The 19615-nt window shown below is 37.6% G+C and overlaps 1 protein-coding gene across 1 annotated transcript in view; it reads right to left on the reverse strand.

The window, feature by feature from the left end:
• tmem132c.L (transmembrane protein 132C L homeolog) overlaps positions 1–18602 on the reverse strand; it is a 256016-nt gene extending 237414 nt beyond the window's left edge. Inside the window, exon 1 of the mRNA XM_018262481.2 lies at positions 18033–18602. Coding sequence (XP_018117970.1) covers positions 18033–18123 — 91 coding nt within the window. The 5' untranslated portion in view covers positions 18124–18602. The remainder of the gene's footprint in view (positions 1–18032) is intronic.
• Positions 18603–19615: the final 1013 nt, after the last annotated feature.

Raw genomic sequence — 19615 nt, forward strand, 5'->3', positions numbered from 1 at the left:
GGCGCAACTTCGCACTCTTACGCCAGTCGAATTTTCAGTCTGGTGAAAGAGCGTTTCTACGCAAATTCACTACGTTTTTGATTTTACTGAGCATTACCTCTATCGCCAGACTTGCCTTCGCCACCTCAGACCAGGCGAAGTGCAATAGAGTAGATAGGAGTTCCTCAAAAAAAAGTTGAAAATGTTTCTAAGTCCCAAAAAACGCTGGCTTTTTTTCCTATTTAAAGGGTGGTAGACTGAAAAAGATCGTAAATTTTTTTTGGGTTGTCCTCCTTCCCCCCTACATTTGCTAACATATGGCATCTAAACTATACTGTGGGCACATGTGTAGGGCATTATAACAACTTTATATAATTTTATTAAGGTTCCCTGGCCTTGTGTAGTGTAATGTATTTGCTGCAGCATATACGGCCATTGTACTTTGACTGCACGCTGTATGCTAATTAGCCAACGCTAGCGTAACTTCGAACTGCTGAGCGTAATTTCGCCAGCGTTCGGTACCCTGTGCGCAACTTCGGATCTTTGTGAATTAGCGTTGTCCAGGCGAATTTTCGCCTGGCGAAGTGTTGCGATGTGCGCTGGCAAATTTTTGCCGGTTAGTGAATTTGCCCCATAGACTCCATTTTAACCAAATAATTAAAATTTTTAAAAATCATTTCTTTTTTCTCTGCAATAATAAAAAAAAAGTATCTGGTGCTTGAACCAAACTAAGATATAATTATTATTTTTTGGAAGCAAAATCACAAACAGTATCCTCAAAATATGAAAGTGTTTTAAAGTAATGAAAATATACTGTAATGCACTGGTAAAACTGCTGTGTTTGCTTCAGAAACACTACTATTGTTTATATAAATAAGCTGATGAGTAGCAATGGGGGCAACAATTCAAAGGAGAAAAGTCTCAGGTTACACAGCAGATAGCAGATATGCTCTGTAGAACATAATGGTCTTATCTGTTATCCACTATTTAACCTGTGCCATATAGCCTTTTTTCAATTTCTGCCATTGCAACACAGCAGTTTAGGGCAACAGTACACGATATATATATATATATATATATATATATATATATATATATATATAACACATATACTTGTAATTGTTAGTATAAGAGTGTGTGCAGGTAATAAGCTGACCTTCAGAATATTAAACAGCCCAGACTAATCAGAACCTCTCATATTATCAATCCTGTAACACATATGTTTTGGCATAGTTTGGTTTTTCAATGTGCAACTGCACAAGATTTTTATAATATATGTTTGTCTTTCAGGAATCTAATGAAAAAAATCTGTTATAGCTGTTAAAACTCATTGCATTCCTGATCATTTGGTTCATTTGGTAATATGCTAATTTCTAACTGGTGATAAATCTTGTTTGCCATTAAATATTTATATTATGCCTCCTGTGCTCTGCAGAAAATGACAATGGCAAATCATTTTTAAACTCACTCAGACTAACATATCATATAATACATTACAGTGATTATATTAGCATTGCAGCTGTATAGTATATATACCTCCCTAGGCCATGAAAAGATTTCCATGAAAGCTGGAAGCCCAGTCTCATATTTAGAAGTATCAAGGCATACACATTATTTCCCCTAAAACATTATAGACAGAAGAAGTTTATGCATTTTAGATATTTCTCTGATTCTTTGTCTCTGCTTGATTGTGATGAGCGAATTGGTCCCATTTCACTTTGCCAAATAATTCATGAAATGTTGAACATTTGTGAAACACACTGAAGGCAATGGACATTTTTTGCGGCAACTTTTTCAGCTCTATAGGAATTTTTTTTCATGGCAAAACCTAGGGAAAAATATCACCCATCATTAGTGCTTGACACTGCTTACCCTAGTTTGGGCAACATTTGCTCTCTTTTCTGCACTCTTGTATTCAATCATACATTTTTCTCTTCACCTCTGCTATTCTTTATTTTCAACACCCACCCTTTTCTTTTCTACTATTCTTTATAAATGTCCTCATTCTTCATAATTCTCTAACCCACTATCTTCTCACACAGCCATTCTTACACCCCATGCACTATTACATTTCCCTCACTTCTACCTTTCTATCCCACATTCAGTTTTACATAGAATTCATGTAAGGTTAAGCCAAAAACATATTACTACGCAGATCAAGTATGAAATAATTGTTGCTAAAGAACACCTCTGACATAATAATAACATATGATAGTTCCAATGGGACACTTATGGTCTTATACTATCCACCAAATAACCGGGTAGAAGGATTGATAAACTGAATCTGAGGAAATACATCTGTGTTTGTTAGCATGAGTTATCACTTATTATTACATGATAGCAGTAAAAGAAAAGATGGATGGTATAAAAGAAAGGGTAGGGGAGAAAGCAAATGGTTAAATTTAGCATCAGAGAAAGAAACAAATTCTCCCCAGTCTATTTGTGCTCTTTCACTTTGTTAGTTTTTCCTTTAAAATAATTGAATGTAGATAACACTAAAATTTCAATGCATGAAGACAAATGTACAGCTGTATATGAATGCTTGATCAAGGCCCTTTTTGTATGCAAATAATAGTTGACACTTATGATACTGCAGTTCATAAATTCAGCAAAAAAAGTCATTGATTAGTTGGCTCCATCAATATTACATGTATATTTTTACTATAGGAATCAATAGCAGCTGCTCTAAATTCAGGGAGTGTAAACCACTGATTTATTGCTTAAGAAATCTGTTTAGCGGAGGTGGAGAACGTTTTATTATTTACATATATAATGAATAATCGAGGTATGCGCTTTTGCACTGAATTTTTGCCTTGCAACGGGTTGATACTGCAGGTGGGCAGAAGTTCATCTGAAACGGAAATGTCAGGTCATGATTCTTGGAAGTCTACTGGGTTTTTGACAGTCTAAATAATCTGATTTTAACAGATTCCATAAAGGGCTCAAGCTCAGGAGTTCACGGTTTGCCTGGAGCTTTATATCCCCAGAGAGCTCTTAGTTTGAAACACTGTGACTCTTGAAATCTCTCCAGCTACAGGCTACAGATAAAATGCTTTCATAGCTGTTGTGATATGCAAGAAAGCTCAAAAAGCTATATAAAAATATATGACTCTTGTCTGCTACTTTAGCCTTTCAAATGCCCTCCATGAATATAAATATATTGGCACAACGTTCAACATACAAATACCTTTTTTAATTTTAATATAATCAAGTCCATTTCTAGTAATTTTCTCTTGTGAGAACATGGTTATAAATTAGTACAGGTATGGGATTCGTTATCTGGAAACCCATTATCCAGAAAGCTGCGATTTACAGAAAGGCCATCTCACATAAATGAGATTTTATCCAAATAATCCAGATTTTAAAATGTGATTTCCTTTTTCTTTGTAATAAAACAGTAGCTTGTACTTGATCCCAACTAAGATATAATGAATTGGAAGCAAAACCGGCCAAAATAATTGGAAGCAAAACCGGCCTATTGGGTTTATTTAATGTTTACATGATTTTCTAGTAGACTTAAGGTATAAAGATCCAAATTAAGGAAAGATCCGTAATCCGGAAAACCCCAGGTCCCATGTATTCTGGACAACAGGTCCCATACCTGAATAAGTAGTTAATTTAACAGTTACATTCTAGAGAACTTTAGTGTTAAGAAACAATGGCTGAAAAATAAGCACATGATTGCTGGGTATGTTATCTTCAGAGGAGGTACATGATCAATATGAATACCTTTATAATTATTGAACATGGCTGCATATTATGAATATTGATGCTTATCATTTATTGTATGTTCTGTCTTAAATATGGTCAATGCTACAAAGGCAATATCAAGCACATTCCATATTTAAGAAATATGGTATAGTTAGAACCTGCATCTAATGTGACATGGTTCGTTCTTCAAGAAGGAAATAATCAAGTTCTTTGTGGGTGAAAATCTAATTTCCAGAACTTCCCTATGACATTCAGTAATGGTCAAATCTTGTGACAGAAGGCCTTGGAAGGTGTTTCACTTTATACTGGCTTTCAGGTGAGTGTTATCAACTTGAATATGGAATCATCGTGATGACAACAATGTTGATTCACAGAGGAACCTTTTACCTGGGTATTCCTCTGCTTGTAAATGGATACATTTGTTACCATATGACCTGAAATTTATTAGCTTAAGAATTTGTGGAGAAAGCAGGGATGTTGCAGTTTTGAAATATAAACAAAGCATATGTATTATTTCACTGAATAACACAGAGTATGTGAAACAATTATTCATCTTTGAAACCCGACTTCTCTATTTCACAAATTGACCTTAAAATAATGAGTCAATCAGATGTAAGGTGTGTTAGGGCCCCTTCTGAGTTTAAAGGCACAGTACACAAAGGATAAAAAAAAAATCGCAGCACAGGGTTACTACAAGCCAAGGCATTTCTTTTGCACCACCTACTGGTTAAGTAGTCTGTCGTGTGACTTATGACCCTTCACTTTGCCCCAGCTAGGAATTTCTCTTGTGCCGCCTCCCTCCTTCAGTCAGCTTGACATCACATCAGTGCCCCCTCTGACCTTTTCGGGTAGGAATTTCTTCACCTTGGCCTGGGTTGTCCACACTGTCCCTGTTCTCACACTTCTCCCTGACTGTGGTGGAACCACAGCTACTAAGCCACTTTCTCGCTACCCATACTAACTAGCCCTGTCTGGCTAAGGCACCTAGTGCCTGTACTTTGGAGACCTAACTGTCTACACCTGCAGGAACCACGGAACACCTCCTTTTATACCTCCCACACCTGTCCCTCTTTTTCCCTCTAGTGACCCATAGTAACCCATAGCAGCCAATAAGATATTTGTCAGATGACCGGTAAATGCTATCTGCTGATCAGTTGCTATGGGTTACTGAACTTTGGCAAACTTTTAATACATAACCTCATATAGTTGTTTTTTTGTGGCAAAGACACAAGAGTTCTTGATGGTTTTCTATGGGAACAAGATTGGAAGCCAGTCCTGTGTCTCTAGAAGTGGTTTCCATATTTAATTACAATTTCATATTGTCTATGGTAGGGTTGTGGAGGTTATGGAAACTGTTGAAAGGCTAAAAAAAACTGCTTTATGGATTCCCAGCTTGCATTCCTGGAGTGAATTGGTCAAAGCCATCTGAACTCATATTTGATTTGTTGCATGTTAATTTGTTTTATAATTGTACTGTTTCTCTTTGTTGTACCTTCATTTTTCTCCCTTAGTCTACTGTATAGTGGTACAAAATATGCTTGCACATGTAATAATATCAATGATAATATTCTTGGCAGATACAGTTCCATTACAATCATTCGATAATCAATACGAATCAGTTTAATAAGGTAACTGGTAAGGGCAGGGGCTTTTCGTCTGGGGCATCACAACCTCACTTGTTGCCCTCCCAACCTATCCACAAATTTGTGCATCATTCAGAGGTGGTGGCTGACACAGGTCTATGGCAGGTGATAAGGGCAGGGCTGGTTTGTGCCCAATAACACTGCTATCTGCACCCCGCACTGGATTTTTTTTAGGGATGCACCACACCCCCAAATCCTTTGTGAAAGATTTGGCCAAATACCGAACTGAATCAGAACACTAATTTGCAGAGGCAAATCAATGAGGGGGAGGGAAAAAGAGAGCCATGCACCTCAGCACCAGGGCCAGGCACAAGGATTCAACCGAATCCTGCTGAAAATGGCTGAATCCTGAATCCTGGATTCGGTGCATCCCTAATTTTTTTATTTCGCGCATGTGTGGATTCCAGCCAGAACCTGGGCAGAGATACTCTCTGAATGAAAACTAAGTTGGGTTAATAAACTATGAAGGTCTCAGTCTATGTGCAGAAATGGACTACTCCATTATATCAGTGGCAAATGGACAGAAGCCAAGAGTTGTTCATGTAATGTTAGAATTGGGATGACATATTGTGTTGCTATGCATGTTATGTTGCTATGCAATCTTATTGTACTGTAATGTTTAAATGTTATCTAAATATATTTATTTATTTGTTTATGTATGACTACTGTATTGCAAACCAATGAAACTGTGGCAATTTTCATCCAATGATAGTGTCACGCATGTTATAATTGACAGGTAGTTAAAGGGATACTGTCATGGGAAAAAAAAATTTTTCAAAATGAATCAGTTAATAGTGCTGCTGAAATCCATTTCTCAAAAGAGCAAACAGATTTTTTTATATTCAATTTTGAAATCTGTCATGGGGCTAGACATATTGCAATTTCCCAGCTGCCCCAAGTCATGTGACTTGTGCTCTGATAAACTTCAATCACTCTTTACTGCTGTACAGCAAGTTGGAGTGATATCACCCCCTCCCTTTTCCTCCCCAGCAGCCAAACAAAAGAACAATTGGAAAGTAACAGCTCCCTAACACAAGATAACAGCTGCCTGGTAGATCTAAGAACAACACTCAATAGTAAAAACCCATGTCCCACTGAGACACATTCAGTTACATTGAAAAGGAAAAACAGCAGCCTGCCAGAAAGCATTTCTCTCCTAAAGTGCAGGCACAAGTCACATGACCAGGGGCAGCTGGGAAATTGACAAAATGTCTAGCCCCATGTCAGATTTCAAAATTGAATATAAAAAAATCTGTTTGCTCTTTTGAGAAATGGATTTCAGTGCAGAATTCTGCTGGAGTAGCACTATTAACTGATGTGTTTTGAAAAAAACATGTTTTCCGATGACAGGATCCCTTTAAGTAACTGAGCAAAGGTCAAGTTGCGCCTGGGTCATGGTAATCAAGAAGGTCAAGAAACACCATGTAAGCAAATCATCCATGATCTGAAAAGCCTGCTACTGTATATGGGTTACATTCAATATGACACAATGTGAATCGATCAAAATTATTTTTCATGAATGACAAAAAACATTTTATATAGTATAATTGTTGCATAGTATCCATTTACAAGGCTTATGGGAATATTAAGGGGGTCATTTATCAAAGGTCAAGTTTGTGAGTTTTTTACTACCGCAAATAAACTCACAACTGGATTATTTTCTCATTTATGATAAAAGCTGAATGAAAAAAACTTAAATCAAAGCAATCGGGGGGAAAAAACTTGAATACTCAAATTAATCGAGTTTTCGAGCACAAACCACTGAAAAAACCCTAAAATCATGAAGGCTAAAATCATCTTCAAATGGTTCAAGGGACCTTTGCCATTGACTTCTACATGACCTCGAAAAGTTTTAGCTGGAGTATTTCAGATTCTAGCTTTTTGCAGCTTCGGCACATATTAAATCTTGAAAAAAAAAAATGATCACAAAACTTTTTGTTTTTTTATTGAAACTACCCTCAAAAAACTCACACTTTTTGGGAAAACACAACTTTTGATAAATAATCCCCTAAGTATGCAGAAAGTGTTCCCCTGAGCACTTTTACAATTCCAGTGCTTTTCTTTTAAATAAACTGTTTTTATGAAAGTACTACGATGCAAGATTGCTGTAAGGGTGATGTTTCAAGGATGATTTCCATATGTATGACTTAACACAGTCTAACCCTTGCTCTAACTATTCACTGTCTAGTAATATAATGCATGACAATATCATTGGATGATACAAGACATAGCTTTATTCGTTCACAATACCCTTGTCATTTAACAACAACAAAATACAGTAGTATATATGCTTTGTAAAAACATTGCACAGCAATAACTAAATGTGACATTTATGATGGGCATCGTTTATAATAAAGTCAAAGTGCCCTTCTGATAATGCTATGCAAACTAGCTGCAGGCTTTAGCTCAGTGAACATGCCGAACACTGTTGATTTGAGACATCTTATGGAAGTGTCCAGTTTTCAAAGGGAACAAGCCCTTCTTGGATTGACATCACACCAATATTCTGTGACTTGGTTAGCTTAAATGTGCAACTTAACCAACAGTAATCCAACCACCTACACAATTCCTAACTATACTAACTAGAACTAAGAGTCTCCTTGCCCTCCAAGGCCACCAAGCATCAAGTAAAAAAACACCAGTCTTACACGTATAATACCTACACCCAAACTTTTACTATAATGATCCATTTCTGAAAAGTAAGCGGTTGCCCTGTTTCTCACTGCTTAAAGGGGTTGTTCACCTTAAAATTTACTTTTAGTAAGATGTAGACAGTGATATTCTTAGACAATTTGCAATTGTTTTTAATCTATTATTGTGGTTTTTGAGTTGTTTAGCTTTTTATTCAGCAGCTCTCCAGTTAGCCGTTAGTTGCTGGTTGGTTGCTAGGATCCAAATTACTCTAGCAACCATGCATTAATTTGTAACTTAAATATGAATAGTAGTGATGGGTGAATAAATTCGCCCTGCACAAATTTGTGGCGAATTTCTGCTTTTTGCCACCGGTGAATAAATTCGCAAATCACCCATCAATAATGAATAGCAGAGGGTCTGACTAGAAAGATGACTAATTAAAAATAACAATAACATTGAATATGTAGCCTTATAGATGGGGCCAGTGAACCCCTTTTGAAAGCTGGAATGAATCAGAAGACATCAAATAATTTTAAAACTATGAAAAAATAAAGGCCCATTGCTTAGCCATTTGATAAGATACTAAAAGTTAAAGGTGAATCACTCCATTAGATACAAAATACATGGAAAGACCCCATTTCCTCATTTGAACTAGAAGGGAAAACAAATGTACAGTTATTTACATGCTATGGTTTACAATAAGGTGATATTGGTCCAATGATTACCATCTCCTCTAACACATTGGTGGCTTAGAATTAGCCATTTGATAATATACTAAAAGTTAATGTAAAGATGAACCACCCCTTTAAAGCTATAGCTCCCCCACAAGCTGTAACTCTTACCCTTTGTATTACTTGTCTTAGATCAATCTACCCCAGTTAAGTAGATTGGTCTAGTCATGAAGCCCTTGCTTCTAAGCTCCCTCAAGACTACCACAATGTTGGACAAGGACGACTACTGCAGATTCACCCTCACTCCAGTAACTTACATGGACACCTTAAGATAAGGTAAGTAACACTGTCTAGCAGACTCCCAACACTTCTTTCTTTATTATTTATAATAATGGACTGAAGACATCAGTAATGGGTACAGAAGCATGATACAAAGCACTGCATGATGTTTCTAGACACAGAAAATGTTCCAGAGTTAAGCGTTATTCTGATTCTTTAATGCCACACTGAGATATCATTACTGTGTAGTATATTGCACCATTGTTTGTTTTTCTTTAAAATTGCTTAAAGCTCTTGGTAGGTAACAGATTCTTTGCTAATATTCAGTTTAAGAAAGCGCCATTTATCTTCTTCTTGTACTATAATTTGTGTTCTGCTTCTGTAAACACCTCTTTTTTTTTTTTTTTTTTTAGAACAAGGCATTTAGTGAAGTTACATACATACAATACATCCATATTCTGTATAATGATAAGCAATGAGATCTTTAAAGCTCTGATACCAGATTGCTGCCAATGTTGGAATAAGACAGCATACAATTCTTGCCCTGCAAATGGAAGCATCGAAACTAAGACATGAAAACATGGACGTTTATTTAATGTTTAAATTATTTTTAAGTAGACTTCACGTATGCTGATCCATAATTAAATATAAGATCCCTTATCCAAACCCCAGGTCCCAAACATTCTGGATAACAGGTCCCATATCTATATCAGTTTTAGAATTAGGGGTTCTTGGTGGAAATAAAAAATCAGGTGCTTCTGAGCTGCTGTTTACACCTGTCCTTAAACCTTTTGTTTTAAGGATGTGTTTAGGTACACAGAAAGAATACACAGTAATAAGTATAGAGTATAGGTAATGCTAAAGAAAATAATATTATGATGAAAATAAGAATGTCATCCGTTTTACTGCTATATTATAGATGTTTTATTATATATACCACATCAAGCGACACAACAGCTTCTTTCTTCTAATATGATGCCACCTACTGTTCAGCTGTATAGCATCACGCATGGATCATTACTTGCCTACAAAGCCAATGAATTCTGTTCAGGTTCTAAAGAAATATAGTTACATAATTGACCAGCACAACAAGACCAGCCAGTCAATTTAGTGAAGACACTGGAGTTGATGGGATGCCCACCCCTAGGTCATATTGAGGTTGGAGCAAGGGTGTGCTGTTGCAGGGTTCTAAAGAAATTCCAATGTACTATATTTCTTTAAAGATGTCTCACATCCTACATTTATCATGCCGTTGGTCTTGCCACTCTTTTTGGAAATAGCGCAGCAGATAATAAACCTGTGCATTTCCACTTGCTCTGTTCACACCTTGTTCTGTTATGTGCTGACATGCAAGTGATGACCTATATTCTGCTCAGTAGTGAATCCTTTCCAATTATTCCCAGCATTGCTGCATTACACTTGCAAGGAAACTGGGCTCTTTGCAATATGTGTGAATCCATTTATACAAACCCTCTATGGGGCTGACTACAAGGTCCCCAATTAGACAGTGAAAACGCAAGCATTTGTGATCTCCATTCCTCATTTGCAAATACTATATATATATATATATATATATATATATATATATATATATATATATATATATATATATATATATATATATATATATATATATATATATATATATATAAAATCTTGCAGACTCATATATTAGGGAACAAATGTACACTTTAAGCCCTGGAATAATCTTGATATACAGTTGAGTTCTTGCTATAAAAAGCATTTAGACTTTTTAATTTTCAGAATTATATTCCATTGTATTCTGTTTATTACCACTGCAGTATTTCATACTTTTTAAGGATGATGCAAATTATAACCTTACAAGACACTGCCTTAAAAAATAGAGGCTTATCCAAGTCTAGCTTTGTTGTTACCCAACTTCAATTCTGATCCACAGTGATGTCAGTGATGTCCCGACGCAGAAGGTAAGTTAACCTATTGCAGGCTGGGTTTGGTAGCAGGTCTGAGTAGGGGGCATAATGGGATGACAGGTATGGGTTGCAAGTCAGCTGGTCCAGGCACGGAACTGCCTGACAAGATCTGAACAGGGCTCTAATGTGAATGCCTACTTATAAACTGGAATTTTAAAGGGGAAAACAATGCATTGTGGATAATAACATGCTAGTTTGAGCTGCTGTTTTACACGTTGCTCTACCATGGCAAGTGAACCATATAAGTGATAATGTCATCTTGCCCTGTTGTGACTATTTTGCCATTCTTTACCTGCTGCCACAATCTTTATTGCTGTTCAAAGGCCCCAATATATGCAGGACCCAGGTCAGTTTTGTCCTATTTGCACTACCAAAAAAACAGTTCTAATTCAAGGCATATATATTTCTGCAAGCAAATGTATTTTTTTAGCACTGGGAATTCACCTTCACACTCAGTTGCAAAATTCACCAACATCCCAATTAAAATCCCCTACAACACTGACAATCAAAAAGAATTGTCTATGTACCAGCTTGTTCCGAAACACAGGTTCCATAGTGACTGGTGGACTGTGGAAACGAGAGTAATCAGCTAGAGAAGGTCTTATGTCTTATCACAACAGGAGGAAGAGGCAGATAAAACACAGAAAAGGAAAGTCAAATATTTGTTATTCAAGGGAAACATCTAAAAGCTTGCAAAGCCCCACTGGCAACCTTAAATTATTTAAGAGTATTCCAAAATCATAAATACAATAATCTGACCAGGAATTTAGATAAATCTAGTCCCAATGAGAGCAACTTCTGCGTTAACAAACTTCTATTACTCGCCAGCACTCTTTGTGCTGTCAGTAGGGGGTCTAGAAGATTCTGCATGAATTTTCCATGCTGTGCTGATCAATGGAAATTAACAGAGCCCAAGAAGTCGATATCATATTATCTCTAGCACAGTGGTTGTTTATTTAGGCTGTTAAATTTCTATAATGTGAACGTGATTCCAAAACAAAATTTTGCAGCGGAGCCAATGTTTGCAGATGAAGCAGAGGAGTGAATCTAAAGGAGGGGGGGGGGTTTAGTAAATTCAATACTATGACGTATCTCAACCTAAATTTCTATGAGCATGCAAGACCAATACTATTTTACCTTGGAATAAACATAAGTATATACCATTTACCCATTGGAGAACAATTACCGGGGATACAGTTCCGGATTGGAAGAAATAAGCAGAGAAATATTCACTGATCTAGAACAGTGCCTATGAGGTGGATACTAACTTTTTCCTAGCTAAGAGTTAAATACCACATTCCCATTCCCATGTGTTTACAATCTGTGACTAATACAGGTACGGGATCCGTTATCCAGAAATCCTTTATCCAGAAAGCTGCGCAAAGGCTCCATTTTATACATAAAATCCAAATTATTTCTCTGTAATAATAAAACAGTAGCTTGTACTTGATCCCAACTAAGATATAATTAATCCTTATTGGATGCAAAACGAGCCTATTTGGTTTATTTAATGTTTACATGATTTTATAGTAGACTTAAGGTATGAAGAGCCAAATTGTGGAAAGATCCATTATCTGGAAAACTCAAGCTTGGATGGTGGGCACAAAAAGCCAATTGCCACTTTATGGGTCAGGCAATAAATGATCAGAAGTTTTCCTTGCCATGTTTCCTATCTTGGGGGGGGGCTTCCGAAACAGAACTTCACATTATAGCCAGTTAGCCAGTTAGGTCAAGCAAAAAATTAAGCACTTTGAGTAACGTCAAGTATCTTAAAGGGGATCAAAAAATGTTAATGCTGTAGTTGTATATGATGTCCTAGGCTAGAGAAGGGGTTTTGTCTGAAAGAGGAGAAACAGGTAGTAGTGCAGACTCTTAAGGAGACCCAACAGATATATTTCTGTTACTCAGTGTTTCTCTTTTTACATTTTACATGAATTTTCTATTTTTAGAGGATTCTGAGATATTTGCAGTTTTAAACTGCCAATACCAGGATTTTGGATCAGCGGCTTTCTTTGAGACTGTCAACAGCATTGTAGTGAACTGACTATGCTAGCAGTGGATTGTTTCTTAGGGTCACTGACACAACCAGTTAATTTATGAAGTTTGCCCAACGCATATTTATTCGCAAATGGTTGTATTGCCCATGTTTTTCCTGAATGCTAAAAAATTGCACTGCTGTGCCCGTCTGTCCATTTTTTGTGACTTCGCATTGAGAATACATTTTCACCAATGGCTCGCAAATGAGATGGGTGTTTGCGTTGTGTGCAAGGTTGTTATGCACGAAAATAGCGGTGACAGTAACTTAAATTCGCAATATGAAACTATACGAAACTGTTCTGAATATTTTCTCCGCCACCAAAGTTGTTGCGTATTTCAGTCGCAGAGTGTGCACATAAATATTTGCGATTTTTGACATATTTAAAAAGCTCTTATAGACATTTGCATTGTGAAAACAAATTTGCAATTCTATTTGCACCACACTTATTCAGCTTTATAAATATAACCACGCACAGGGCAAATATATTCACTTTGCAAACCAATCTGTCTTGCACAAAGTTTATAAATGAGCCCCAAAAATAAGGTTCTGAGCCAACATCCTGATATTAGCAGACTAAAACATTGAACTATCTCAGAAACCACTAAGAACAGGATATGTAATGAAAATTGCCAACCTGCAAATTTTGAAAGGAATAAGCAGATGCTGCAAGAATCTTAGCAGCCTTATTGTTCTTTGTCATAAATAAACGGATAAAAGCGGCGTATGTCTCATAGGCCAATAAGGCTTGTCTGAATTAAAGACACATCACAGGTTTTGTGCTATTTGTATTTCAGCTTGAATGTCTGAATTATGAAAGATTCGCAGAACCATTAGTTGCGAGTGGCAGGTTTAAGTACATGTGGGTGTATTTGCCAGAGTCAGAAGAAACTGATGTAATTCTGTAACATTAAGTGCTGTTGACTTGAGATGTCAGGTGGAGGGTAACTGCTGCAGATTTTATTCTGCAAGTCCTAGGCAAATACTCAGCAAAGGAGCTGACTTTGCTACTTTCAAGAGTTTCCACACTGCCGAACAACCTGGAAGTGGCCGTGTCATCCAACTCTGGGACAAGGTCACTGAGTCCAGAATCTGATGGCTTCTTGTTTTCCCTCAAGGGCCTAAAAACATTCCGATTTCCATCACATTTGCCTTATTCGATACATTTCTCATGCTGCACCTGGTGTTATTAATAGCATGTGCCTTAGCCAGATAACACTTCAGTAGATAATATCAACATAAACGTTGAAAGAACAAGCACGCCATCAAATTTTTGCAAAGATCGAAAACAAGAAGAAGAGAAGGAGAAATAATGATTTAAATAAATGTAAATGCGATATTACTGGAAAACAAGCAAACTAATCATACCAGGGAAAACCTCTAAATCAGCAACGACTTCAGCAAGTGACAACGGCAGAGAGATTTAAAAGAGAGGACAGCAGCGAGAGTGCCAATCCAGGAGGCTTCACTTGTCCAATTAAGGGTTTCCTTCAAGATGGAAGTGAAAAAGAGCTCTCGCATTTCTAAACACACTTGAATATTAGCTGGAAGAGGGCAGCTCATGTCAATAAATCCAAGTACCGCTACTAGACAAATGAATAAGAAAGTGATGAAAGCTTCCTAAAAGCAATACTGTAAGCTACACGTGAATAAAAAGAAGAGGCTTTTCAGATGCCCGCAAGGCAGGATTGATATTCATCATCTCTTGATTGGTTCTTTCAACCAGGCATATTATCTATGATTTGGTGATCTAACAATATGGAAAAAGAAGAACATTATTTTATGTCCCCTTTATTATAATTATAATGAAAGGTGTCATCTTCATTCATTCATATTTTTTTTATGTAACATGCCCCCATTTCGCACTCTTGAGAAAGTGAAGGATGTCTTAGCTAGGCTGGGGTGAACTTATATTAAAATAAATTTGGAATCTGAAAGATATCTTTGCAGGGGCCAAGGGGGTGCTCCTTGTAAGATGGTTTAAAGGAAGAACAAAGCCTACAAAAAGCCAGAAAATAAACTTTAGAAGCCCCTGGATACCAAACTCCTAAGATCTCCATCTTTTTACCAGACAGCGGTGGGCTATCAACACTTTTGTATTTGTCTTGCTCTGCTGCTCGTATGAAAAGGACACATACAGGTGTCAATTTCCTATACCAACATAACATATTAACAGGGCACACAGGGGACAGTAAGGTAAAAGACAGGTCATTATGCCTCTTTGGCAAGATTAGGTATAAATTTAAGCATGCTATGGTAATTGGTGACACACATATCTTCTTACCCTAATCTCACTTCCGTATGCCATAGTATATTAATGTTTGCAAGGTAGTGATTGGGGTAAGGAACAAGAAGCACAGTTGCAGAGGGCACTCATTTTTGAAGTATGTAAAACCCCTTTGGTCTGTATGACAAAAGCTGCCCCATTTTGAGCTTTTTGTAAAGGTTACATTGTAAAGTAACACTTGACAGTAGACCACACACTCAAACTATATTATATATATAGTATGTATATATGTATATATGTATATAACCTTCTGTGGCAAAGGTGACTTGGGACTTTGATGTGTCAGACTTCAAGTTGATAAATATGTCAATTCAAAGAGCTAAATCGGTTATTGTGACATAACATGTATGAAACATGTACAGCCGTGTCTCTCAAGTGCTGCTGCCAGAGGTGTTTGATGTGGCCACAGAGTTATTCTATTTTTTAATCTATTGCTGGCACTACTTGCCAGTTTAATGATGAACAGCACTGGGCAGTTAAATGGATTGCCCCTAAGTGGCAATAATATAATACAGTGCCATAGGCATTACTGAGATGCAACACAATGGAACTGGATTGTCCTACCTGCACTTGTTGAACTACAATACCCGCTACCCCCAATTACTTAGAGATCTGCGAGTGACTTGAAAAATAATGAGAACTGTGAATCTGACTATTCTGCATGATAGTAGCCAGCAATTAATAAAGACACAACACTTTTTCTGTTTGCATTGATAATCGGCATCTCCAGCCATTTGTAATGAAAGGGGGAAAAATGTTGGCTGGAATTCCGCTAGGGTCATTGCTTGGGAGAATCTCATCCTTCACAAACCTTTAATCCTACAGTTCAACAGACAAAAGCCAGGGAGGGATTGTGAGCCAACTGTGGGGTCAGAATCACTCAATTAAAGCTTTCATGGAATTCAAGCCCACTGACACTGTGATAAGTTTGCACAGCCTTTCAGACCAACGCATGTGGTATAAAATCCATAGCGCCTGATTCACACACAATTCCCAGCTCACTGCAGGAAATTAATATTTTCCCCTTTTATCTCAGGAGCTTCCCAGCAGCTGCTGTTGGTGTCGGTGAATTGTGACACAATCGCTGGCTTCCAAACAGCATAGCTGAGCTCAAGCTGATCTTAATTCCTGCACAGCAACGTGGTCTCACAATGAAGAATTGTTTCTCGGGGAATCTTCTCAAATAATGTATTAAGGCATGAAGGGAAACTTGTTCTAAAGCATTCTTCTGCGCTGAGCCTCGCAGTGCTCTCAAGGACCAGTTACAACTTCTCGTTTGTTTATTATACCAAGAGATAAGGGAATTTGTATTGTATCAGTCTGGAGAGATCTGCAATTTAAAGTAATATTCCGTATGCAAGAAAGGGGAAGAGATTTCTACAAAGTACAAAGGAACTTAATATAATTTCTGGTTCATTTGTGTGAATATGTTTTTGTCTATGTCACGGCATGGGGTTATTAAACTGGAAAGACTTCACACACCAGTAAACTGCTCTTCAATCTAATTGGCTAAAAATCTTATTTTGGCTGTAAATAAAAATATCTTTCTGGGTGATGTTGTGACTTGTCAAGGGAGTGACATATATCATATGGCCTGGGCAGTCTGACTTTAAGTGACTTTCTTGTCAGATTTTATGACAAGCATCTTATATGTGTGGCTTATTTTTTTGTATATCCAAAATGTGATTACTTACGCATTGAAAGTATATAGAGGCAGATTCAACTTCATTTTCATTTTTGGTTTGCTGAGACTTTTACAATTAGGCAGCTTTGCAACTCATTCAGTCTGGCTTTTAATGTGCTAACCAGTTTCCCTGGGCATACACTGGCATGTCGGAATTGTATCTTCAAGTGTCTAGCAGAAATCAGCATGTAAGGAGAGAATCTCCAAGTACCATGGGAAAAGGCTGGCAGGAGACTTACAAATATGCAACAATAAGCAGCCTTTTATCTGTTATCCCCCGAGGTCACTGAAACCCATCGAAGCCTGCCAACAAGAGTGGTGCCAAACACACACTAAAACATTAATAAACACTTGTCTTGCGCACTACCTATAATGAGGTTCAGCATTTCCAACAGCTTAATATATAAATTGCAACTACATCATTAAACAGAACATTCAGGAGACTTGGCAGGTGCACAAATGCCCTCTCGCTTACAACTCAAGGGTAGCCACTATACAGTACCTGCCATTTCCTTGGTGTTTTACACAAGCAGAGATCCTACTAGTCCCATTGGCAAGAACCCACAGCACACTGACCAATCAGTCTATACTTCACCATTCTCTCACTGAACATATGAAGGAACGGAATGCTGGCAGCAGAGGGGTTAATGAATAAAAACGAGTGCTGCCAGCTTTAATAAAGTCAAGAGCCATCAAACAAAAGAGGGGTTAATGAATGAAATAAGCTCTCTGGAAGTAATGGAGTTAATAAGTCAAGGAACCATGAAGCAGCAGAGGGGTTTATGGATTAAATGACCCCTTTGGCAAGATTACAGTTAACCATTTAAAAGAGAGCCCTATGGCAGGCTGGCAGCAACTGTAACAAGGACTGATGCAGTTGCAGTGCATTGGCTAAAGGAGACTGTGGTTCCTACTGAGTCCAGTGGGCACAGCACATGGTATCAGTTACATGTAACCCACTATTTATTAAAGCAGGCACTACAAGACTCCCATCAAACAGACAAGCCCGCTGCTAATGATTGATGGATGTGTGCATGAGGGATTAATACATTAGCAGGACCTTTGCATCAAAACTTCTATTTCCTAAAATATAACCCAAAGTTGCAAACAGATGATGATAGTTAATCAGAGAAAGTGCTACTTTGTCTTTGACTTACCTTTGCAAAATAACATGCTGAGCAGCAGACAAACCACCCAAGGGACATATTGGAAAGTTGTCCGTTTCCAGTCCTGCCTTAAAGTGCCCATGTCTGTGCGCACTCCTTCACATGGGCGATGCAGCTGCTAAAGTGGGGGGCAGAGGCATAAAGGGGCACCCGTGGAACCCAGCAGACAAAGACTGAAGAGCTCAGTGCCCTGGCATTGGTATGAGCAGGCTGCTAGTGAGCGCTGACTTTTGGGTTCACTCCAGAACACAGTCACACAGGGAATCTGTACAGGGCTGAGAGCTGCTCTCTCTCCTTTCCCCCTTGTATTTCTCATTCGCAAGTGTTCTTACTTCCAAGCATGAGTCCTGCTATCCCTTAGCGTTACAGAAGCACACAGTGAAAGCAGTGAGTGGCTGAGCTCTCCCTGCTGCCCCACATCACTCAACTTTCTTGCAGAATAAAGGCTTGTACAGAGCTCAGCTGGAAAGGGACAAGAAGGTTGAAGTTGTTTTGTTCCTACGCTGGTGGCCCCTGCACCACATCCCTCCCCTGCCTGCTCCTCATCTATCCTTTCCAAACCCTACAACTCTCCCTCTTTCATCATAAAAAAGAATGTGAGGCGGGGGCTCACTTAATGGGCAGTCATGTCAGCAAATGGAATGTCAGAACTGGAAGTGGGCACGCCTACCCTGGGCTTGTCAGCAGGCATATACTTGGGGATGAGTTCATTCAAACAGTTCAGTGATCACAGGCAAAGCTTTGCTCCTCACTGCTGTGAAATCTATTGAAAAGCATCATGTATGGAACTGCGCTAGATAACTCAAAAGTGTGCCTTGCATTTCAGCTTCATGCCATCAGCTTCCACTGTGATATTTAATCGGTGGCATTTCACTGCAGACCGGGACAAATACTAAGGTTACAAAAGCATACGGAATAAACACACAGAGCTTGCACTCTTTTTAATGAGCACATTTTAGTTTTATGTACAGCTGTCATATACTGTGGGCATATTTATCAAAATTAGACATTGTTTTACTTTGCTCATTGACAGTTTGGTACAAATATGTTATTTTATATGATTTATTTTTTTTTACCCAATTTGTTTACGTTTTTTTCAAATTGCTAATCCTTCCTTTCATTTTCTTTTTCTGTATATTAAAGGACATATCAGCAGCCCCCATTGAATCAGTCTCTCCTTGTCCTTTAAAGTCATTGTTTAAATAATTAACATATTTGTCAGAAAATGAGTGATCAAACTAAATGTAATTATTATATTATTCATGGCTACAATAGATACCAAAGAGAAAGACTTCAACAAAGTGCATTAGAGAGCAATAATGTATTGCACCAGAAAAATGGAAACATAAATGTAGTACAGATATGGTATCCGTTATCTAGAAACCCATTATACAGAAAGCTCCGAATTACGGAAAGCCCATCTCCCATAAACTCGATTTTATACTCTAAAATTTTTTTAAATAATTTCCTTTTTCTCTTTAATAATAAAACAGTACCGTGTACTTAATCCAAACTAAAATATAATTTATCCTTATTGGAAGCAAAACCAGTCAATTGGGTTGATTTAATGTTTA

Source organism: Xenopus laevis, chromosome 1L (assembly GCF_017654675.1).
Source record: "Xenopus laevis strain J_2021 chromosome 1L, Xenopus_laevis_v10.1, whole genome shotgun sequence".
Classification (NCBI taxonomy): Eukaryota; Metazoa; Chordata; class Amphibia; order Anura; family Pipidae; genus Xenopus; species Xenopus laevis.